Raw genomic sequence first — 25,951 nt, forward strand, 5'->3', positions numbered from 1 at the left:
TGTCCCTATATACTTTCAGTTCCATTTGCCATGTTTTTTTCACAAACATGTTTCCACTCAGTTCCACTGGTAAATGGCTTGGAATCAACACACAAGGAAAATCTGGAGCTCTATTGACATTGCTAATAGGGGGGGCTAGTTGTTACTTCTGGCTGTCATATGTGCCCACAATTTAAGAGTGAAATGTTTACCTCTGACATCACTTGTTTATATGGTATTGCGGAAGAGATCAGTTCCAAGAACATATTTGATACTCCCACTGTGTTATTGATAAATGGAACTTAAAAATGTACATGAACCTTTTACACATCAGAATTATCTGAAGATTGCAAGAATGTAATATACAAGACAATATAGACAATTTCATATTGCCATGTCCCTATATACTTTCAGTTCCATTTGCCATGTTTTTTAAACAAACATGTTTCCACTCAGTTCCCCTGGTAAATGGCTTGGAACCAACACACAAGGAAAATCTGGAGCTCTATTGACATTACTAATAGGGGGATAATTGTTATTTCTGGCTGTCATATGCGCCCACAATTTAAGAGTGAAATGTTCACCTCCGACATCACTTGTTTATATGGTATTGCGGAAGAGATCAGTTCCAAGAATATAATTGATACTCCCACCGTGTTATTGATAAATAGAACTTAGAAATATACATGAACTTCTTACGCATCAGAATTATCTGAAGATTGCAAGAATGTAATATATAAGACAATATAGGCAAATAGTACAATCCATCTGTAGAAAAAAGTCTATATTCAGAACCAAAATTATGAAACCACAATCAACTGGCTTAGCTCGGATAAAAAAACCACTCGTTCAAATAATATTACCCAAAAATGTGCTTGGATGAGTCGTCAATAGACAATATTCAAAATTTCCATGGCAACAGACAAATGTTAGCTGCCAATCGAGACCTCAAAGTCCCTGCAGGGCACCCAAGGTGGGAATTAAAAAGACCTTGACTCAAGAAACATAAGCAAATTTGTCGTTGCCCCATAACACTATTTGGAGGCTACAATAACTTGAAGGCATGTCTATATATTAAATATCTGCACAGGCCATACCCTAACCTGATCACCAGCACCAACTGCCATAGTCTCAACTGATATGTCAATACTGCGATGTCTGAAGCTCCGTGCAATACTAAGACGACCTTTTATACCATAAGCGGGTGAGGATGCTGTACCTATCTCCTGCATGGAGCTGCTTACCTTGGTAGAAGTACACGATGACAGAGCAATTGGCTCTTTGAAAGTAAGAAGTGTCTGTGCCCAATGTGTTTTGGGGTTATAAGGAGATGTTGAGAGCACAGTAGGCATCTCCTTGCAAAACCTGCTTGTAAAACCCGTTTCAAACCATAAAACAAGTCCATGACACCAATGAATGCTAGATAAAGATATATCTTCAAAATCATTGCAGATTGCTGTTTGTATGCATTCTTCTTTAAGCACCTCTTCTTGTGAGTCAGACATCGCATTTTCTCTCCCAAGCTTTGGTTTCAATTCAAATGTCGTTGTAAAATCCATGTCCTCTGATTTTACTGTCATAATATCTAATGTCTGAAACATATCAACATTCAACATTATATTCAACATTATTCACAATTTTGGCTTAAGAAAGCTTCTGGAATAGCATGTTTGACATACAGGGTCATTTATACAAAGCTAAGTTGCACGAAACGGGGAAACGGGTACGAGTTTCCGAAACGGGCACGGGTACGAAACGTGACCCCCCCAAATTTTGGAAACAGGGAAACGCAATATATATATATATGTGTGTGTGTGTGTGTCTGGACATTTAAGAAATATGTGCAATCATAAAGCATATATGATACATTCTAATTTATTACATTATGATTAAATTGTCAATTGTCAATGCATAAACTATAAGTCTCTAAATTTACATCACATTTACTCATGAATGATCACATAATGAAAATAGAAATATCCAAAATCAGCCACAAGAAATTTCTAATTTCTTGTCTCGTGCTTGATTGGAAGTCTCCTCCTACATAGTCGAACGACCTTAGTGCTCTTGACTAAATACAAGTTTCATACCCTAGTACCCTACATGCTCTTGATTATTGGGAGTCTCCCATGGATAGAGGGCTTGGTTCTCTTAATTAAATACAAGTTCCATACCCTAGTACATGACAAAATCCAATGGAAACATTGCAATCCCCCCAATCCTGAAATCCTGAAAAACAGATAAGTCCGCTGGATTTTGAGTGAGATCTAAAATTCTACTCTCCATATGAAATCCAATGAGGGCGAAACCACTCTCAAACATCCTGAGTCATTTCATGGTAATGTTAAAAATTTAAGTAAAAGGAAGAAAATGGAAAATAAAGGAGAATATCACTTTTAGTAAGAAATTCTCCTTTATTTTTCATTTTCATCCTTTTACTTTAAGAATTTAACATTCCCATACATTACCATGAACTGCATATCAACACTAGGGCCATAGGCTTGAACATTTGGCTGCCCCACTCAAAAAAATCCTTTTTTTATAACTTGAGAGACATCTAGAAGCATCTAGAGGATATTTGAGTCGCTCAATAAAAAATTAGAAGCGAAGAAATAAAAAAAATAAAAAAATACAAGAAAAGTCAAGTTACAAGAGGAAACTCCGACGTATGGCCGAGAAACTCATTTCCGGCCATACTGGCCACGTTTCCTCCTCAAGAAACGTGCCAAGTACGGCCGGAAACGAGTTTCCAGGCCGTACCGTACGGATTTCCCCGTTTCCGTTTCATTTCCGTATGGAAACAGACCCTGGACCCACGTTTCCTGCAACTTAGATACAAAGGGAACCAAACAAGTGGGAAAGAACCCTTTACACATGGAATAGAAAAACCTTACATGTAAGACAAATGTCTCTGTCACTATATCCCTGCTATCCACAACATCAACTATTGGCTGTTGAGCAGCATCTTCAACCACTTCCTTACCAATACAAGACATGTTGAAGCCATATACATTTTCCCAAAACGATAGACTAGTTCCACCTTTCCCAACACCAGCCACATACTGTTGAGCAATTTACAAATCATCAATTAGTCCACACAAAACAGAGTAGGCAATTCCTATGTGCTCATTAACAATAAGACTTACCATCTTAGCTATGTCCGGAAGGATTGCTCCACCAGGTTTCAACCAATGATCACGAGCATAAATAACTGAGCTGAGCATTGATTCATAAAGCAGGCAGTATCCCATCCACTCGCTCACTATCACATCTACACTTTCACTTTCAATTGCCATGCATTTATCAATATCTTCTATCATGCTGTGGACTACTGTAATAACTCCACGTGAGTTCTGATTTTTGGCATTCTCACTTTCTTCTTTGAGCATGTTATTTGCTTTTACAACCTATGCATTGGAGAAATAACTTTTATTATAGAGGACTTGTTCAGATTGCTCAGAACACTTAGAAAACGCTATATACAACAGCAATATATAAAAAGCATAGATGAAAAGAAATACCATGCAGAAACCTCTCACAGCAACCAAAACAAAAAAAAAAAAAAACAAAAAATCAACCAGAAATATTTTACCTGACAAGCTACAGATGCCATCTTCTCACTTGCTTCGACTGCAATTACTTTTGCAGCTCCTGCCTGAGCTGCAAATAAACTGCCAAGAAAGAAATAAGATAAAGGACAAGATTTTACAAACATAATTATTTGTACAAAGTATCTTCAGTTTAAATCTGATCTGAACTAATTAAAGTATAAAATTGATGACGAAAATGACTGAACGACCCACTAAATTATGTCAAAGATTCATGTATCACTCACTGTTTCATGACCAGAATCTTCGAAATTGCTGTTTCATTTAATCAATAGGGCAGAAGAAAACATAAGTGCATCTCCGGTTATGAGTTAATTGGTTAAATCTGAAAACAGCTAGCAACCTAACTTTACATATGTCATATAAGTGACCTAATACATAAATATTAAAGACACATACATTTGGTGTAATGGTTCATTTTCATAAAGGCCAATTCTAATGACAATCTGGAATTAACTTGCAATCACATAGCATCTGCTGGTTATGACTTAAAGGAATTTGAACTAAGTTGTCACAGAAATGCTATTTGAAGAGCAATATTTGATTTCTTTACAGCATTCACTTCACTGATGTTCTGAATGTCACAGTGGCTCAGTTTGAAACTAATAGCTCTCATATTTTGCTGAAGGATCTGGTTAATACTTCGTAGTAGCACTTTAGTAATCCATGTTTTGAGAATGAAATCAGCACGCAATCCTGGCATAACCTTGTTATAAAAGCTTATCTTTACCTCAACACTTTTGGTTTATGTGAATAACACTGTCTTAAAGATATTTTGTCTCTAATGGTTTGGAATCTTAAATAATGTTTTTTCTTTTATAAATAATTATTTTATGTTTTTTTTTTAAAACCGGTTCACTGAGTCTGAGTCGATCCAAGTCCGAGTCGAGATCTAGTTTGATAGGTAGCTGAGTCAAAGACCAGTTCCAAGTTTTAAAATGGTTATAACTTATTATGTATAAGATTTAAATTATTTATGTTTCAGTTTTCTTATATTTTAATTTTAATTTTGTAGTATTTCAGATGGGGTCCCCAATGACGTTCCATAGATTTTTGGCAAGTTCTTCCCCACATCCCTCGGATGTGTTTCCCCACTCCTGCATCCCCGTGTCTGGGAAACTTGGTGGAACATTGTAAATATGAAATGATACTGTTTGCAATGATTTTATTAATTAATATTTCAGTTTCCTTCCCTTGCGTTGCAACTCACTTTGAAATTTGAATCAAGCAACTCAGTTTGTCCCTCACAGTTACCTGAATTCCAATATGCTTCCTGTATGTTGTGTGTTTCTGATACATTGATAGAGTCAGAGCGTCACAGTATAGTGTTTGAGGCATTAATGTCTGTTGCCCCTTGATTGCAACAATGTTATCAGAACCAGACAGGAACCGGTGGAACCAGCCAGTCCGGTTGTTTTTGACCCAAAACCGGTACGAAACAGGCCTCTGAACTGGCCGCTTCGCGACTGGTTCCATGCGGTTTGTACCTCCCTGGGTCAGCGTAAAAATTTGCCTATTTTTTATTTTTTGAATTTTTCATTTGGTTGGCCCACTTCTAATTCTCCCCTAGGCCAGCCTAATATTCAAGCCTATGGTCTAATTATTGCTATGCAATTCATGGTAATGTTAAATTCTTAAAGTAAAAGTGACTTTCATCCTGAGCCATTTCATGGTAATGTTAAAAATTTAAGTAAAAGGATGGAAATGAAAAATTAAAGAGAATGTTACTTTACTTAATTTTTCATTTCCATCATTTTACTTAAATTTTTAACATTACCATGAAATGATTCAGGATGTTTGAGTGGTTCCAAGTTCCAACCTCATTGGATTTCATATAGAGAAAGGCGAATTTTAGATTTTGCTAACAATCCAGCAGACTTAACAATTTTTCAGGATTTCAGGATTGTGGGGTTGCAACATTTCCACTGGATTTTGTCATGTACAAGGGTAAGGAACTAGTATTTAATAAAGAGCACCAATCCCTCCATGTATTTTGATGTTACTGGCATTGGTTGTCGAACTCCTCTATCATGACTCTACTAAAAATGTACCCATCACTCAAACAAAATCTTGACTTGACATGCTACTTTTTTTCTATCTTATTTTAATGCTTAGAGGGTTATATTGATGACAAAGATCCCAATATAGGCAATGATTTTGATGATATGTAGGTATTTGTTGTAGCATGATTTTTTTTGGATGCTAGAGGTCATCTAGAGCCTATTTGTTGATGTATTTTCGGTTCAGGGATCGATTGCACTCAATGCTATTTTGGTTATGTGCACCCTTACATGCTATATAAATGATAACTTTTGCTTATTTGTGTATAAATGGTTTGGATTCATATCAATGCACATGTATATGTACGTTTTTCTTTAAAATCTGAATATTTTATGTGTTTTTGGTCAACCGGTTTTTTGGTCTGGTTTTTTTACCAGTTCTGGTCCCGGTTCCGACCGGTTCCCAGTCCACAAGGTTTTTCAGTTCGATCACCGGTTCGGTCCTGATAACATTGGATTGCAATGGACTTTCAAAGAGAAATAATTTGTGAAAGCAAGCACTGAAAAGTTGAATTCATCAAGAAAACTTCCTTCTGAATATTTTGAAGGAATGCACTGTTGCTCCCCAGAAAGATAATAGGAAACCTTAATTTAAGATTACTACCCTAAACTGGAAGATTCCAATAAATCAGGCTTTGAAGTATAGTATATATAATATATGTTTGCAAAATATCTTTGTTCAATGCATTCATAATTTGTCTTCCATTTTTTGTTTCTGCTTAACCTAGAGTCAAAGTGCTCCTGTGAGGTCATATTATCTATCCACCTACCTAACTCTACCCATGTATGTATATCTGTGTTTCTCTAGCTATCTACCTACCAATCTATCTTTCTAACTACCTATCTATCTATTCCATCTATATGACTTTCCGTCTATTTATATAGCATATACCTATCTATTTAGCCATATATCTAGACTCTATCCACCTACTTGTCTCCTGTATAGCTATCTATCTATAAATAACCATTATTGTAAGCTTCCGATCATCCTTGCAAAGAAAACATTTCACAAAAAAAATACAGGTAAATAATTAAACCATCATCCGACTTTAATACAGACAGAGGCTCAAGTATACTTCAATACTTTATCTCGGGGATTAATGTCTTGATAAAATTAACATGTATTGCAAATATCAACTATAGCTCCACATCTTTATATGAGCAACTTCTCTTTTCTGCATGCACTCAAATTAAAAGAAGAACCAGAAAAAAAATGAAGGGCATAAAGTTTTCAAAGCTAAAAAATTAATATGGTGTGACAAGAGACAAGTTTTTCTTCAAAAATAAATTTCTGATTCTTGCAAATCCTATTCATTATTTCTTATTCCCTGGTTCTTTTATGGAACTTATCCATCCCCATCAGCACTTCCAAGTATTTTTTCTCATGTCAAAAGGCCCTATCCTACATAGCATACTGATTTATGTTTGTGCATAGTACAATGGGGAATGTAGCTCATGTCAAAAGACCCTATCCTACATAGCATGCTGATTTATTGTTGTGCATGGTACAATGAGGGATGTAGAGGAGAAAAATGACATGATTTCCAGAACATATATACCACCTTAAAATCCCTGTTCCACATCCAACATCCATAACCACAGCTCGCTTAAAAAGAGAAGGATTGTTCAAAATAGCTCCCTTGTATGCATCCATCCGTACCTGAAAAAGCAACAGAGGTTTGGCAATCAAACATTTCTCTTACTATAAAACCATGGCGCTGAGTCGTGTAATGACAACTAAAAGACAGACTACAAATGAATTTTTTTAACTTTCTAACCAGGTTCCTTCAACTAGATTCAATTGCTTGACATAAAGTTTGAAACCAATGATGACTAAAACATGCCAACATGCCTCGAGTATCAGATATTGAAGGTTAATCTCCTGTGGAGTCTTTTTTCTATAGGCAGTTTCCATGTGCTGAAATTCTAATAGGATTTGCCTTTTTTCTGTTTCTATTTGTGGTTAACACTGTTGCTTATAGGAAGAAAAGGATTCAAAATAACAGAAATGGAAGTGAAAACCAAAGCATTACAAACATCTTTTCACTTCTAAGCGTTACAAAATTCTAGAAAACAGTGAACATTGACATCAAAAAAGAAATATATACTGTACCTGATCACTAAGCATTTCCCTGTGAATTGCAAAACGACTATAAGCACCAAAGTAACTCTCATTGATGCTCTTAATTTCCTTTTCTGCCACATTTGCAAAAGTTACTTTGGATCTTTTATCCTTTGTCTTCACGAGAGAAGATTGTTGAGAAGTTTCCTCTGCTGTGATGACACCATTGGACTTATTATTATTTGAATTGAGATCATACACATCTTTTCTGTTATTAGCTGCACCAGCACCTATAGCTTTACCAGCTGACTCTGTGGTGCTAAGATTAGTAAGAGCTAAATCTGAGAGTTCAACATCATCATCGTCACTCAAACTGTCAACCAAACTTTGTATGTCTTTTAAGCAATCACCTCCAAGTTCTCTGAATAATTCCTCTTTGTCAACCACATCAACACCATTGAAGCTCTCCATGATGTCTTCCCCTTCCTCTTCAAAGCTGTACAACATGGCATCATCTTGCAAGAAGGGAGCAAGATACCTGTCGTCCTGCCAGATAAATCCACTCTCTCTGCTATGGTGTGAATCTAAGGTGAAGCTAGAATGATTGGATGTTGATATGTGCTTAAGAAGAGCTTCATTGGATTCTTGGACTGAGCCACAACTCCAACATCTATTTGCTGCCACCTGAGAAGGGAAAAAAGGCTTATATAGGAAATTTGATCTCAGTTCAAAATCAGGCCATCTGTTCATTTATTTCAATAATGTAAAATACAGAATGCAGCTAAATAACTACTTGCACAATGAGCATGACAAAACATAAGAAAGGAATGAAAGCCTGTGCTGCAGTGTTACTGGGGAGCAGGAGCGAAAGCGGGGAGCGGGAGCGACATTTTCAGAAGCTCCCAGTTTGGGAGCGAATCCCGGAGCATTTTGTATATAATATATATATTTTATATATTTTGATACATATATGTCAACAAAAACATGTAGAATAATGAATTAGATATAAAAAAACATAAAAAAAACATAGATTGAACCATATAACAACAATCATCTAGAAGTTATAATCTTCATCAACCACGTCCACAACTTAGTAACATAGCAACATACAACATATTGAGTCTCATGATTCATCAATCTTAAAGTTTCAAGCTTTCAAAATTCAATATATAACATTTATCATCATTGATCACCAAAGTTGTACTTGTAAGCTAAGTGTAACCATTACAACAAATAATATCTAACATGAAATGAAATGAAATGAAACAACTTTCAACTTTCATGAAGCATCATATTCATAATTCATTACTAATGAGTTATAACTGCCAACTTCAAACTTAAATTGTCATATATTGTTTAAAAAAATATCATAATAAATATGAAAGAGTCAATAGTTATAAAAGCTACTAGAAACTAGGAAAGAGAAGTAAATCTATTATCTATTTCTTATGCTTGAGCCTCTTGCCACCACGAGAAAGTCTAATTTTTTATTCTTGTTGGAAAATCAAGATCTTTGTCATTAATATTACCCTCTAAGCATTAATATCCAGAGGTATCTTTGTCATTACCTCTATATCTATATAGGGATCTTTGTCATTAATATCACCCTCTAAGCATTAACATATGATAGAAAAAGCATAGCATGTCAAGTCAAGAATTTGTTTGAGTGATGCGTACATTTTTAGGAGGGTCATGATAGAGGAGTTCAACAACCAATGTCACTAACATCAAGGTACATAGAGGGATTGGTGCTCTTGATTAAATACAAGTTCCATACCCTAATACATGACAAAATTCAATGGAAACATTGCAATCCTGAAATCCTGAAAAACTGATAAGTCTGCTGGATTTTGAATGAAATCTAAAATTCTACTTTCTCCATATGAAATCCAATGAGACCGGAACCACTCTCAAACATCCTGAGTCATTTCATGGTAATGTTAAAAATTTAAGTAAAAAGAAAATGAAGATTAAGGAGAATGTCACTTTTACTACCATGAATGGCATATCAATACTAGGGCCTAGACTTGATCATTAAGCTGCCCCACTCAAAAATTATTTGTTTCTTTCAAAAAAAATTGCATTTCGAACATTACTACAAAAAAAAAATTGCAAAAAAGGCAAAACGCTCCCGAAAAGGTAGGGAGCGAAAAAAAATTTAGGGAGCGCGCTCCCGACCCGCTCCCGCCCGGAGCGCAGATTGGGAGCGGGATCTGGAGGGCGCTCCCCCGCAACACTGCTGTGCTGGTATCAAATAACACAGAACAATGTTGCACGAAGCGGAAGTGAAACAGAATCGTTTTTAAGAAGCGAAGCATAGGAAGCAGCACTTTCCAAAAATCCTAGGGAAGAGATGCTTCACTTCCCTAGGATTTTTGGAAAATGCTGCTTCCTATGCTTCGCTTCCTAAAAACGATTATGTTTCACTTATGCTTCGTGCAACATTGTTCTGTGTTATTTGATCACAACAGTGTTGCGGGGGAGCGCCCCATTTTTATTTCAAAAAAAAACATTCAAAATGCCAAATTAGTTGCAGAATATATGAAAACATGCATATTTGTACAGAAATCAAGATAGAAATGGCATCCATAGTACATTGATGATTATTTATTCAAGCATCAATCATATAGATTCTAGCAATTAGAAACATTTAACAAACATCATTTTTTTAAGCATATAATAGAAAGTAGACTATAGACCATTAAAACAATGAAAAAGTTTATGATTGGTCTAGCAACTGCCAATATAACAAAAGTTCCAAATTTCAAACGGTAATGTTTACAAAATAGGCCATCAAACCATCTACACACTGAAGCAGGAAAACTGATAAGTTCAAATTCAAAACACTAAATTTTAATCTATCATCTATAGACTATGACAAATAAAATAGAGAATATATCTACTATTCTCTCCTCCTTATGTTTCCAAAACTGTTGTGTGAGCCTCCATGTGGTGAGAGTGAAGCAGCTAGTAGTAGTGTAACAGAAGAGGAAGCCCCTACTGCGGCCGAAATCATGGAGATGGGAACTATGGCATTGGATGGAGGCGGCATCTCAACACAATCATCATCATCCTGGACAAGAGCATCCTCCAATTGCTCTAAATACAACACCCCAAAGTGCATGTGTGACCAGCAGAAGTAGCCATGAAGCTTTCTAGAGGTGTGCTCGAAGCGGCGTGGAACTGCACTTCGCAGATTCGAAAGCTTCCCACTTCCGATTTTCCAGGAAAAGTATTTTTGCAGTCGGAAGCATGCTTCAGAAAACCAACTCGTGCTTCAAGGGTGAGCTTCCAAGAGTCAAGACGCTTCACTTTGAAGCGCAGTTCTTGATCCTGCCCTGAACTAGGGGGAGGGGGGCACTTTCTGCAACATTGACACAGAATGTGTTGATTTGTGTCGCTTAGAAGGTACTCCCACAACCCTAGGGTACTGGTTTTGTGAGGAGTTGACCCACAAAAGAGGCTTTGTTGGCAGTGTACCCACGCAATGCATTTTGCACCCAAAGTCATGGGCATGAAACCAAGTGGAGAATTTGATTGGTTATTCATTGAGAGCAAGCAGGGCACCCTTGAAAAGCTAAGGGGCACCTAAGGCTTCGATGATGTGGCGATGAACCACAACCTCAACCTGCTGCCTAAGCCTAGAGCTAGAGTCAGCCATACCCAGATTCAGAGTTGTAGCCAGAGACAGAGCAATGCCCAATGAGCATGCTTAAGAAGAGCTTGTCAACAACAAGAACAGAACCAATCTTGAATATGACAAGGATGTGTCCATTCATATTCTAAACTATTCAAAGCCCATAAAATTTCAGCGCACTTGATTTCTTCAGGACAACTCATCTTCACCTGCTCCTCATCCACAACCACAAATTGTCAAATGCCAACATTGTGACAGAGTTGGCCATGTGAAAGATCATTGTTTTGATCTTCATCAGTGTGAGCATTGTGGTAAAAATACTCATCAGTCATATAGATGCTTCAGAAACAAGCCTCTTGCAAGAATGAAGATTCACCTTGGATGGATCACTTCTTGGCAATGGGCTTCAACAACCACGAAGATATTTCGCTCATCGAGTATTGAAAAGTCTTGTAGTTCAGTTTTCTTCATCTTCTCACCTTGTATCTGATAAGGGGGGAATTGATGGGCCACAAGCTTCAAAGATAAATCAAGCAAGCCTGAACCACCACCTCAACCTGCTGCCTAAGCCTAGAGCTAGAGTCAACCATACCCAGATTCAGAGTTGTATCCAGAGACAAAAAAATGCCCCATGAGCATGCTTGTGGTTGGTGGTCTTCCTTAAACCACCACAGGTTGAGACCTCAATGGTCTCCTTTTCAAAACACTTCCTCTAGCAAAAGACTTCAGCTTCCAGCCAGATTTGGAAGAGTTCCAGGTTGAGACCTCAATGGTATCCCTTTTTAGAACACTTCCTCTAGCAAAAGACTTCAGCTTCGAGCCAAATTTGGAAGAGTTCCAGGAACCGCATCAAGCGTTCCAGGTTGAGACCTCAATGGTCTCCTTTTCTTTTTCAAAGCATTAGGGAGCACTTCCTCTAGCAAAAGACTTCAGCTTCTAGCCAGATTTGGAAGAGTCCTAGGAACTGCACTAAGCGTTCCAGTGTTGGTGGTCATCCTTAAACCACCGCCAGTTGAGACCTCGAGTTCTCCCACCTTATACATTCATTTGAGAGAGCACATTCAGCCATTTGTTGTCACGCATTTTTGAATTTTTGGATTACAACTCTCTTCTTGGGCTCATATATACCCCTTCATATTAAGAGGGGGAATGATGGACACCTAATCTGCTAAGGGTTATGGTGTGGAATATGAAGAGTCATTGGAGTCAAAGAGACCACCTGGAATATGAAACCAAGGGTCATAAGACATTGTATTTATATGTATATCTTTGTGAATAGAATGTAACTCATGATTTATCCTATCTATTGTCCATTATTTTGTGTTGTTTAATAGACTCAAACCTGATTCTGAAGTGTCATGGAAAATTCAACATGGTATCAAAGCCAAGTTTGAAGGGACAATGGATCAGAGTGTGCATAGCGAAGTAGCTCTAGAATTAGAATTGGATTTTGAATTGTCTAGAATATGGAGCAGAAGATTCAGCTGAGGACATGGGAGTGTGGTCTCGACTGGCTTGGTGGCAAGATGGGCTGGTGTTGAAATGTGTAACTAGGTCCGGTCTTCATGATGTCTATTGTAATCATGATTTTATATATTTGATATTAAAGAGAAAAGAAATTTATTATTGTCATTATTGATGCATGGGTTTCATGCTCAAGGTAAATTTATTATAGTTCAAGCACCCATTGAGTGCTTCTAGGTTTGTTGTAGTATTATGAAGTCAAAAGAGTCATTGGCATACATGTAAGACCCCTTTAGGCATGTTGTATCTTGCAAATAAATATTTTTATAGTCAAAGTGTCATAAAGACCCTCCAAGACCTTGTCAAACACGCAGCAACAAGTCGGCCATCATAAGATGACAAGTCGGCCTCATGTAGGGCTATTCGACCTAGAAGAGAAGCCTATATATAAGAGACATCAACCTCACTTGAAGAGGACCCAATAATCACGCAAGAAGTTCGATCAAGGAAGAGAAAGAGACCTAAAAGAGCGAAGAAGAAGAGGACTAGAAGGAAAGGAACGAAGTCTTTGAGTATTGTTTTTGGGCTATCATCTCCTCATGCATGTGAAGGTTAGGGCAACATTACTACAACAAGACCGAATTGCAGAAAGAAGCTGAGATAGGGCACCAAAAGGTCTACCTTGCAAGTTGAGTTCCCAAGAAGGAAGAACCAATTCAAGTGAAGGAATAAGAGGAAAGAAATCACCATCTTTTCCCACACGTGCAAGATCTAGAGTTTCTTCAATAGTCGAAGTTGCAATAGCAGTGTTGCGGGGGAGCGGCCCCCCTCCCCCGATCCCGCTCCCAATCTGCGCTCCAGGCAGGAGCGACTCGAGAGCGGGTCGGGAACGCACTCCCTAAAAAAAATTTGCGCTCCCTGCCTATTTCCGAATTGATTTAGGGAGTGTCGCTCTTGTCGCTCCGGGAGCGGTCAGGGAGCGATCACTCCTGGGTGATATAAATCGCTCCCGGCAGCATGAGCAACGCCCAAGACCAAATAAAACATTAAAATAAAATAAATAAATAAATAAAGCAACACTAGGAAAATAAAGAGAGGGAGGGAGGGAGGGAGAGAATATAAATAAACCCTCCCTCAAATGAATTTCATTATTTGAGAAATTGAGAGAGTGAGAGTGAGAGTGAGAGCAAGAGAGAGCAAGAGAGAGTGAAGAGCAAGGAAGAGTGAGGGGCAAGAGAGGCGAGAGTGAGATCAAGAGAGAGCAAGGAGCAAGAGAAAGCAAGGAGCAAGGGGAGATTGAAGAGCTTGCAAGGGGAGATTGGAGGCCAAAGAGGTAGGCTCTACACTCTATTCTAGCAAAAAAAATTTAATGTTCATTCCTAATTAAATAAATAAATATTTTTTTCTCTATTTCCCATTCCCATTCCCATTCCATTTTTTTGCAGATTCAAAACTTCAAATTCAAACATCGTGGTTATATTGCTTGGCATTTCCTTCTTCTTGGTTCCTTTTTTGGTTATTATGGTGTTGGAGAGTAGAAAAATGAGGGTTGAAAACGAAGAAGGGGATGAAGAAGTGGGTCATAGTGGATTTGATGAAAACCCTGGAGAGGAGTACCTTGGTGAGAAGGAGCTGGAGGAGAGTGAACATGAGTAAGCTCAAAAAACTAAACAAGACCAAACCCCATTGTGGAAATATGTTAATAGGCCTGAAGCAGGGAAAGGGGGTGGAACCACTAAATTTCATTGCCCCCATTGCAACAATAATTACAAAGGTTCATACACCTGTGCCAAAAAGCACCTCTACGGGAAAAGGCCATGGGATGGAGATAAACAAATAGGAATCAAAACTTGTACAGGTGTGTCAGCAACAAATAGAGCCAAAAATACATAAGGGAAGAGGAGGAAGCCCAATACAAATCTAAAAAATCAAACGGTTTCTTTGAACCAAGCTCACAATCACATGCACAAAAAACTCCTTCAGCATCCTCCCATGGCGATGGATATGGAGGCACAAGGTCACCAAGTTTAAGGCGTAGAAGCATATCAGATTTCCTTGATGAAGGGTGTAGGAATGATGTGGATTCAAAAGTTTACAGGTTTCTCTATGCATGTGGGATACCATTCAATGTTATTCACTCACCTTATTAGCACGAAATGGTTTCTGCCATAAATGATGCCCCTAAAGAATACAAGAGCCTTGGATATGACAAGGCTAGATCCGTTGGACTTGATCATGAAAAAGCAAAAATATCGCATTCTTTAAGTAGAATGACAAGTTCTTGGACTGACCATGGGGTGTCCATTGTATCTGATGGATAGACAAATGTAAAAGGCAAGCCATTGATAAGCGTTCTTGCTGTGTCTGTTAGTGGTGCCATCTTTCTTTCAGCAGATGATTACTCAGACAAGTTCAAGACCAGCATCAACATTGTAGAACCATTACTCGAAACAATTGATCGTATTGGGTCATACAATGTCATCCAAGTCATCATTGATAATGCTCCTAATTGTAAGGCAGCGGGAGCAATTATTAAGGATAAATACCCCAACATATTTTGGTCGGGGTGTTTGGTTCACACAATGAACCTTTTGATGCATGATATTGTTAAGAACAAAAACCAACAATACAAATGGATTGGTGATTTGTACAAGAGAGGCAAAGAAATGATAAAATTTATTACAAACCATAGCAATACCCATGGCCTTTTCCGCAGTCACTCAAGATTGGAGTTGTTGAAGATTGCGAGGACTAGATTTGGTAGCTATTACCTCACCTTCAGATGCCTTTTGAAGGTAAGAGAGTCATTGGCTAGCATGGTATTAAGTCCACACTGGCAAGTATTAAAGGAAAGGGCTACAAATGCAGTTGACGGGGAAGATTTTGAACAGGTGGAGGAGACCGCTCTTGATGGTATGTTTTGGGCACGTGTGAGGCAAGTATTGGATTTCACCAAGCCCATTTATCACATGATTCGGTTTGCAGATACAAATAAACCAGTGATTGGGGAGGTGTATGAGCAGATGGATACCATGTTGGGGCAAATAAAAGATATTGTTCATAAAAATGATCCCAACTTGTATACATTGATTCACAATTGTGTGTGTACATGGTGGGATAAACTTAATGTTCCACTACATGCCTTGGCGTATATCCTTATGCCAAAATACTACTCTGCATCTTGGTTGGACCAACCTGCACTAGGGGGTGGGGTTAGGGTCAAACCCCATATAGATGAAGAGGTATCTATAGGAGATTTGCAAGCATTAGACAAGTTGATACCTGACAGGGAGGAATGTGCTAGTCTGCGTCATGAATTAGGCAGATACTTCAGTTGCACTAGTTTGTTTGGTACCTTCCATGCAATGGAAGATAGAGACAAATTTGATGCTCTCACATGGTGGGAAGCATATGGCGGCTAGAGACTTTTGCCAAAATTGGCAAAAAAAGTTCTCTCACAAGTTGTAAATACTTCTTCTGAAGAGAGGTGTTGGAGCAACTACAGCTTCATACATAATGTGAAAAGAAACAGACTCAATGAAAACCGGGCAGAAAGCTTGGTTTATGTGCACTACAACTTGAGGTTGTTGAGTCATTACTGTGATCGGGCTTATGAGGATCCAACATATAAAATTTGGGACAACCACCCAGAGTATGATAATTTGGAGGATGGCACTATACATCTTGAAGAACTGGAGGCAAAACTTATGAGAGAGGAAGATGAAGCAACAACCATGCCACCTCCACCATCCAGTAGTAGTGCTCGAGTTCTGAGTCTTGTTCATTTGCTGTCACCAGCTCCATCTACACCCTCACGTGGAGGGCATGTGCCTTCTAGTTCTGATCGTCAATCTCCTAGAAGACCACCACGACCTGCTCATACATCAGATATTTCTCGTGGCAAGGGCCACATGAAGTAGTAGATAATAGATTTACTTGTCTTTTCTAGTTTCTAGTAGTTTTCATAATTGTTGACAGTTGACTATTTCATATTTATTATGATATTTTTTGTAAACAATATATGACAATTTAAGTTTGAAGTTGGCAATTATAACTCACTGCTAATGAATTATGAATATGATGCTTCGTGAAAGTTGTTTCATTTCATTTCATTTTATAACATTTCATTTCATGTTAGATATTATTTGTTGTAATGGTTAAACTTAGCTTACAAGTACAACTTTGGTGATCAATGATGATAAATGTTATATATTGAAATTTTCAATTTTGAAAGCTTGAAGTTGAAACTTTAAGATTGATGAATCATGATTCATAAGACTCAATATGTTGTATGTTACTAACTTGTGGACATGGTTGATGAAGATTATAACTTCTAGATGATTGTTGTTATATGGTTCAATGATCAATCTATGTTTTTTTATGTTTTTTATATCTAATTCATCATTCTACATGTTTTTGTTGATATATATGTATCAAAATATAAAAAGTATATAAATTATATAAAAAACGCTCCGGGATTCACTCCCAAACCGGGAGCTTTTGAAAATGTTGCTCTCGCACCTGTTTTCGCTCCCGCTCCCCGCTTTCGCTCCCACTCCCAAGTAACACTAGTTAGAGACATATCAAATCAATGCATCATAAAGACTTTATCATGACGCTCTCCCTCTTACCGAGAGAACTCTTTTGAAACTTTCCTTCATATAACCAAGACTTTTCAACTAGTCTTATCCAACATAGAAATCTTTCATAACCATTTCTCATTCTTTCATAACATCCTATGCAAAAATCATATAAACAAGAAAGTACCCAAAACATCAATAGATATAAACAATACATGGTACTTATCTCTTCAAGAGAAGCTTCCACCCTTTTGCTCTTGGACTTCATGCAAAATTACCTGCAACTTCGAAACCCTGTTATTTATATTATTCCAAGAGTTAGGGTTACCAAATATCATTAGTCCATTTCTTGCCCAAACCCATTCTAGGGTTTCCATGTCACCACTCTAACTATGGCTAGACAAAAACTCTCTTTTGCCTTCAACTTCCTAGGGCTCGACCTAGATTTTCAAAAGATTTTCTCTCGTGATTTCTTTGTGCTTTGCTAGGACACATCCTAGCCTTTCAAAGCCATCCTCTTTCTTCTTTGCTAGCTAGAACAGATTCTAGCCAAATCAATTCTATAGGTTTTCATTATCTAGAGAACAGATTCATATTCGTTAGAATATCTCAGTGTCTCAAAGTAGACACAAACCTTTATCAACCTTCAAATACTCCATAATACCACGGTCTTTCTACTAGACCTGATAGAGGTTGATACATGTCATATGCATCCAACGTAGTAAAGGTCTTTATGATTATCTTACTTTACCTTCTTTTCAAAGATCTTGTTCTTTTTTGGGTGTCAAGTTCAGTCATCCTTTGGCAAATGTTTAACACAGGTGCTTCAGTTCTACGTCCTTCAAACTAGGGTATGATCCATAGATATTTTAGCAAAGTCCTCTGTCACTTTTGATATTCAAAATCTTGACCTTCATTATAGTTTTCAAACAAGATGATTTAAATTTTTCTGCTTGCACTCATTTATTTCAAGTCGGCTTCATAGTGAAATCCATCGTAAAAAAAACTTCACAATCCATCACAGGAGTAAGCCAGTGTGTAATAATATGCATTACCTCATGTAATGCCACTGCAGAGTCACTATTATTTTTTATCACAACCATGTCTCTAAGTCATAGTCATATGGAACTGTCGTGATAAGGTCGCTGCTACATATCAGAGACATTGTCATCCTAGTCACCATTACATTTCATTGTCATAAGGAGTTGTAATACTTAATTGTCATATCAAGCAAAAACATACTATCAAAGTTTGTTGTCTTGAGGTCACTATCATATTAGGTTACTCTACACATATTACCAATACAACCATAGATAGTATTTTCCTAGACTTGTTTCTCTATTATAGTCTCAACAATATAAGAAACACTACCAAACATCTTATCGTCATCAAGAGTGTGTTATCTCTGTCGTAATGGATTTTCAAGGTCATTACCAAGTTTATTAACATATCATTGTTACACCGTAAAACTGTTATACTTAGCAGCCAAAATATATGCATGCTAAGGATAGTAGACGCGAGCCATCAGGCCACTGTAATGAGCTATTGAAATAGACAAGCCATAGAGTTGGGTATACCAATGTAATGCCATCGTAAGATGCCACAGAGGATTAGAACCTTGATCCATAGAGACCATGGAATTATAGCGAAACTCAGAGAGAATAATGTGATCCATATAATATAGGAGCGAGCCACAAAATTACTATTGTGCGACCCTATAGAGTCTTTGTGTGCCACAGGGAATTTATTCGAAACACGAGCCAATGCGATGCCACAAGAGCGAGTGAGCTACAGGAGCAAGCCTCTGAGTAAACCAATCGAGACACTGATTTTATTGCAATGCCACAGGGATAAATGAACCAAAATATCGTTGCCACTATCATAGAAGAACAATTCCATTGAAATAAAAAATGTGGGCCCACAGATAGCAAGCAATGCAGACCATAACTAAATGTGAGTCATGAGAAATAGCGAACCACCAAATATCTGAGCCCTAAAGTACAATGCCTTCAAAATTAATCGAGCCACAATTACGAGTCTCAGACGTGAGCGAGTCATTATAAACAATATATAAACACTGCGATCTACAGCGTGTGAGCGAAAGCCCATATTTTCATATGAAATTACTCGTAGAGATGTGCCATACGAAATTATATGAAATATATTCATGCTATTGTAAATCACTATAATTATATGTGCCTCCACAATGAGCTATACTTCGAACCAGAGAACCATCGAATTTTAACATTAGCGCAGTCTTCACACAATTGGATTTTTTATTAGGGTTACCTAGGAGAATTGTTGCTACAAATCTTTGTACTTTTTTCGATATGTCGCACAACATTTTGATGTTGCCAACAATAATGTGATCTTCAAAACGCCATCCATAGCTCTGATGCCATGTTAGAAAATCAAGGGTGTTGATAATGGTAACTTGATTTTCTTCTTCTTGATAATTACTTGTGAATTATATGTGACTTCTTATTAATTCTTAGATGTTCTTCTTATTCATCAAGCAATTATACAACAGTTTCAATATGCAGGAAAGTAAAGATCACAAATACACGATACACAAGACACAAGAAATTAGACTCCAAGTTAGGGCAAAACCCCACCAAAGGGGAAACCCATAAATCCTTCCTTATACAAATGAGCAATATCAAAATCGATCCCGCCAACCAAGATCTAGTCAAACCCTCCTCAAGTCAAGCCTCCCAAGTCCAAATCAAATCTGGTCAAAACCTCTCTAAGCAAACCCTAGCCAAGCAACTTCGGATTCTGTCAAAATGTTGTAATTTGATCCTGCAATAGATAGAGCGAAATTCGGATTTGCAGTAGACTTCAAAAACTCAGCCCCCAACAACGGAAACAACTTTCCACACATGTGAGCAGCAAAAGAGAGAAACTACGTCAAAAACAAAAATTTCTTATTTCACAAGAACATAAAATATTTCTTCTGGCAATTTGTCTTCTCCACTTCATCCTCTTTCTCATCTTCGCACAACTATAGTATATGATACCATACAAGTGATTCGAATGAGCCAAGGAGGTCAAAATGTCTCTCATATATATTGTTGCCCATGGGGTCCAAAGTGGTGCCACTTGGGGTCTTGAGCCTACATGATAGAGGGGGCCCGACTTGATCTTCGTCAGGACTTCTATCTTAAACAAAAAAAAAAAAAAAAAAAAAAAAACCATTTTTCTTTTCTTTTGGCAATCTCAATGGAACTTGTCTCAAATACATATTCTTTTGAATCAAATACAAATTCTTCTTCAATATAGCATGAAGAACATGCTTTACAAAACAAGTATAACAAATGTTATTATGAAGACCGAACCTAGTTACATTTTCTGACAGATGTGAGGGTTGGTTGATGAAGTCCTTATGAGTATGTTTGAAGAGTCAAACTATTGATAGAAGGCAGATTTCAGTGATGCCCTAGTTCAGGGATTTGATGGTGCAAATCACTGAGAAGAGGACAGATCTGGAAGTCCCTAAAAGCAGTGATATTGGAGGATCCTTATCAATGTTAGAGGGTAGTTGTGTTTGAAGACCTAAGATCAATCATCCTTGGAGTAGCAGGAATGATTGATAGAGGCAGATTAGCAGCTGAAGATGCAAGCATTTTGAAGTTGCAAAAGACTTGAATAGCATAAGAGGTGGCAAAGGACCTGCCAAATGTGTTCAAGGTATGTGGACCAAAAAGGCTGAGTAGAGCGCTCCTACAGCAAGTCAGGTGTTCTTTGTTCAAGGAAAGATCGGTAGTCATAAGTTGTTGACTCCAAGCCCTAGTTATTCGTGTATGAAGGTTGATTGTAAGGGCCATGATCCCTGGTATGAGAGCCTTACATTTGTTGTATTAAAGTTTGTAATATAACAAGTTTTGAGTTAAAATTGTCTTGTGCACTGAGTTGATTCACTGTTGTATGTTATTCCACTATGCAAAGTGATAGTGTTGTGGTATTTCAGTGTGTTTGTGATCATGATCTTAGAGTCAAACCTAATTCTGAAGTGTCATAGAAAATTCAACAGAATGAACCCTTAAAATTGTTTTTTTGCTACACAATTGATTCACTTTTAAAGGAATGGATTTGGTTGCCTAGTTTGGCATTAGTGTATGTATACAGCACATGTTCGCTATAACAAAAATAACATTCAAACATCCATAAGTTATGATAGAAGCTTTTGCACCAAGAAAATTTAAAATTTTATATTATCATAAAACATGTGCAATTTCTCCTTCGGCGAGCATTTTGGCTTCTAGAGACTAGGAGGAATGATCAAATTACACACTTCAATTGATTTCTTTTCCTTTGCCCTATGCAACACAATTTGCCTCTGATTTTGAACTCATTGTCTCTCTAGAGTTAGATCACCTTAATACAAGATATCTTGAATGGTAATGACAATTTCATAATTGTCTGCCCATCTATGAAGATCTGCTCACCTTATTTGTCTCCTTGCTACTTACACATGTTTGCTCCCCACATTCGACCCTTGACTTCAACAAAGTCAATTTATGATTCCACAATGTTTCCTTCCTTGCAAGCCTCCCAAGTTCCTTAATGTTGTTCACCAATTGCAAGTCCCCATGGCCCACAACATTGGACTCACTGATGACAAAGACTTGGTGTTACCGCTCATTTTCGCAGGGGATAATCCTAGTGAACTATTTCACTAGCCCTTGTATTATTTAGTTGTGGCAGCGGAGTTACATACTTGTTTTCATGGACATTAATGGAAGATTTGATGGCAAATTTGTTGATCATGCATAGTCTCTTTGCTAAAGCCCCCTAGGGTTTGAACATAACACTTGCTTCATTCATACTTTTGGCTATTTTCACATTTCCCAAGGCAATCTCATGAATCTCGAGGCAATTCACATATATCAAGGCACTAGTCAGAACCTCCAAGGCATAGTTGGGGTATTTTCACTTGCATGAGTCCCATCTTAACATGCCACGTTGAGTATCTTGAAGCAATCACCTATTTTGTCACCTATTGAGCTACTCTATATTGTAATTTGAGGGCCAACCTCACTCATTTAGATGTCACTCTAGCCATTAGGGGATCTTATGACCCATTTTTGCACTTGGAGGGTCACTTCCATGCTTCATGGAGGTGTCTTGACATGAGATATGGGTATGGTCATGCCTTGGAGACAAATTATGAGGGTTTATGAGCATTATTTGAGGAACCACCCCTTTCTAGGGTTTTAATTCATGATTTTGAGGACGTTTTTGCCTTAGAGGTCCATACGTCCACCTTGGAGGAAGCTTAAAGGGGTCGACTTGCACAACTAGAGGAGGTGATTGAGCATCCACACACTTGGGGGGTCTTTGAAGCCTAACATGGCATCTTGGACACTCATTCTTCCTCCTTCAAAGGGTACAGCACTCCCTTGGGGTGATATTTCATCTTGATCATTGTACATGTGACTTGACCACCTTATTTTATTGTTGTTTTAGAGTAATAAGTAGTGGAAGAATCATATTTTACTTTTCATAGGCTAGCTCCAAGGATATCACTTGAGATTATATTATTTTATTGTAGTTATCATTCCTAGGAGCTTATCGACATATCTTTCTTGGAGCATCTGTTTGTGTAAAGGATTCTTTCTTTGTGGATGTTTGTTGTCAATTCTTGAAGCTTCTCTATCTTGGTTTTTCGTTTGGTGCATAAAGATTAATGGTGAACCGTGAAATGCTCAATTCTTCTACATGCCTTTAAGATTGATCCTTTTGAGGGGTAAGTCTACCACTTGGAAGGAAGATGTTCTAAAATTTCTCTTGTTTGGTGATTATTCGGTGCCTTGCTTTGCTTTTCCTCTTGGTTCCATTGCAAGAATAATTAAGTAAATTCATCAAGTTTTCCTATTGATGTTCCCTTCTTGTCAAATTTGATGTTCATTGCTAATCTTGATTGGGTGAGGTATTACTCTTCCTCTTGGTTCTAATCTCAAATCCCAACTCCTTCAGGGAAATAAGTCAATTCTTTAAAGGGTTTCTTCTTGACCTCATAGGCCATTTGATACACCTTGACTCCATTGCCCTGGTTGGATTTGGCACTGACCTCTATCTCCTTCCACCGCCTATTCTAAAACCCAAAAACTACGTTTTACTCCAGCCACTCTCAACATCACCTCATGCCTTATTGCTTGACTTGGTAATCCTACTAGGGATACCGCCCTTGAGCCAGAGAAGAACCGGCCTAAAGTGAGGAGGATAGGTTACTGAGGTGATAGTGGTGATCATCTTAACAGTTTCCCTTGAGTTGTAGGTTGTGGATTAGGGCTTTTTATCATTGAGCACAATTTGAGCAGTAACACTTGGCAAAAATTCGGCAGTTGAACTTCGGGACAAATCAACTCAATGAAGTACCCCCAACTCGCTGGCTATGACTCAGACTCGCTGATGACAAAAAGTTGATAAACAGTTCAACTCGGACTGGGGAATAACTGGCGAGTTTTTCAGACTAGGAGAGCAAAACTTTTGAGATGAAATTTTGTGTAGTTTTTATTTTTTCTTTTTGCGTGGTGAATTTTTTTCCCGAAGTGCGCATTGTATTCTCATTCTCAGACATAGCACGGTTGTTCGCCAAGCTGAGTCTGGCTACGTTTATCAACTAGACAACAAGGAGTACAGGGAAAGAGGCTAAAATAATATGTTATTGCTACTTCTACAGGTAAACCTCATAAGATATTATGAAAATAAGCAACTCTAGGTGCAGTCACGGATTTCCAACAAAGAGGTCAACAGTTCAATTATCATGGATTCATTAATATGACCACCCACAAGCTGGAATACCCACGTCAGTCGTGGTATCAAATTGCAATCTTCTCGTGGGCTTTCGGCTCTGTTTGGGACTGTCAGGACTTTGAACTGTCTTACCCTTTTCCCCAATTCGTTAAAGGACATTGACCAAAAGCAGACATCTAGACTTGTATTTGAGAGGCATCTAATTAGGGGAAAATGAAATAACGTTACCTCGGAACGCAAATAATTGATGAGTTTGAAGGAACCATAGAAGTCAAGAGCAAGAGATCTTTTAATATTGGGGAAATCAAATGCATGGTCGGAGGTGCAATGGCTGAAGACGGCATCGGATGAAGCAAAACGCCGATTGCAGAACAGACAGAGATATTCTTGAGAACAGCCGTCACTACCATCATCGTCATTCCAATCCCCCCACCCACCTGTGTCGTCATTTACTACTTCGTCTTCGTCGTCGTCGTCGTCATGGAACCTGGGATCCCTTCGAGTCACAGCCATATCCAACATCGGCCTTAAACCCTAAACCCTAGAGCCCTTGCTCTTGTAGCCAAACCTTGTATAAGTCGCAGGAATTTCTGCTTTCTCATCGTGTTGTTTTTGACTTTGTTACCGAAGCCTAATTTTGAATCCTAGTTTGAAGTGAGTAAATCTACAGCACTTTTCAAAAGCTACAAGTCCAACGCTGTATGTCGATTATGGAAATAATTTAATAGAACACCATTCAAAATTTATGCAAACATTACCCATATTTTTCATATGTTATTTATATTCTTTGCATTTTTCCCAGGGTAATGAAGAATAACTTAATTTTCATGAAAAAAGAAAATTACAAACCTATCAAAAATTTGGTAAATTTTTTTAATAAATATTAATATAACTTTATTATATAAAATTTTACCTAATTTTAATAGTTGACTCGCGCTCCTGAGACCTAGCCGCCCCCTGTTGCTGGTCCTGGCCGTCGGTCAGCTTCGGCTCTCTGGTTCTTTTTCAGAGGGCTCAGCCTCTTATCTATGCGTCTAACGAGCAGCTTTTTCATCTTGGGTGACTGCCTGCGTGGCCCTGCGGCTGCTGCGCCCCATCATTCAGCGTTGCAGTGCCTTCCTCATGGAGTCCAGCGGGGGCTTTGCCCCCCCCACCCCCCCCCCCACACCCTTCCTCCGGAGGTCTCTGCAATTCCTATTTGGGTGCGACTTCCCCATTTGCCTCTACACTGCTGCAACCAAAAAACTCTTCAGATCATAGGCAATGCGTTAGGAAAGTACATAAACCAAGCTGTAAGGAAAGATCAGTACTCATGCCTGAATCTGCGTAGAAGTCGATCTTGAAGAGGGTTTGCCTGAAGCAATAAAGCTCTCGGTGGCGAGGTGGACCCACGTTCAGGAACTGGATTACGAACAGCTCCCTTTCAAATGCAGATACTGTCATGAACATGGTCACTTCGCAAAGAACTACAAGAAAAAGATCGAGGAGCAGGCAGACAAAACAAATGAGGATCAGTGGACTGTAGTCCAAAAAACTGCCCGACAAAAAAAAGGAAATGGCAAAGGTAGCTTGTCCGGAGCTCCAAGCAGCTTCAAGCCCGATCAAGAAAAGGAAGTAACCCCAAAAGGCGCAGAAAAAACCCAGACTATCCCTGCAAGCTCGACACAGGAAAATCTGGAACAGATAGCAGTCCCATCCCCCATCAAAGAGGGAGAAGAAGTTACACAGGTTGAGCTCATGCAAGGAATCCCCTCCAACCCCACATATGCTTATGTAACAAGGAAAAAGTCAAAAGAAAGCTC

At 38.2% G+C, this 25,951-nt stretch overlaps 1 protein-coding gene across 2 annotated transcripts; it reads right to left on the minus strand.

Annotated features, from left to right (window-relative positions):
- Nucleotides 1-812: 812 nt before the first annotated feature.
- On the minus strand, nucleotides 813-24,833 carry PRMT3 (protein arginine methyltransferase 3). Of its 2 annotated transcripts, XM_089425099.1 has the most exons (7): nucleotides 24,378-24,829; nucleotides 7,761-8,393; nucleotides 7,210-7,307; nucleotides 3,572-3,650; nucleotides 3,126-3,386; nucleotides 2,874-3,041; nucleotides 813-1,571 (listed from the first exon to the last, which is right to left on the minus strand). In XM_089425099.1, exons 1-7 carry the CDS (start codon nucleotides 24,669-24,671, stop codon nucleotides 1,047-1,049), a joined length of 2,058 nt encoding a protein of 685 aa, XP_089281225.1. In that variant the 5' UTR covers nucleotides 24,672-24,829; the 3' UTR covers nucleotides 813-1,046. The 2 variants fall into 2 exon arrangements, with proteins under 2 accessions (XP_089281225.1, XP_089281226.1); XM_089425100.1 differs by lacking the exon at nucleotides 2,874-3,041 and having other exon boundaries at nucleotides 24,378-24,833.
- Between the last annotated feature and the right edge of the window lie 1,118 nt (nucleotides 24,834-25,951).

The sequence above is a fragment of the Pinus tabuliformis genome, chromosome 6, assembly GCF_031772625.1.
Source record: "Pinus tabuliformis cultivar Carrire ecotype Pingquan chromosome 6, CPIR1, whole genome shotgun sequence".
Taxonomy (NCBI): Eukaryota; Viridiplantae; Streptophyta; class Pinopsida; order Pinales; family Pinaceae; genus Pinus; species Pinus tabuliformis.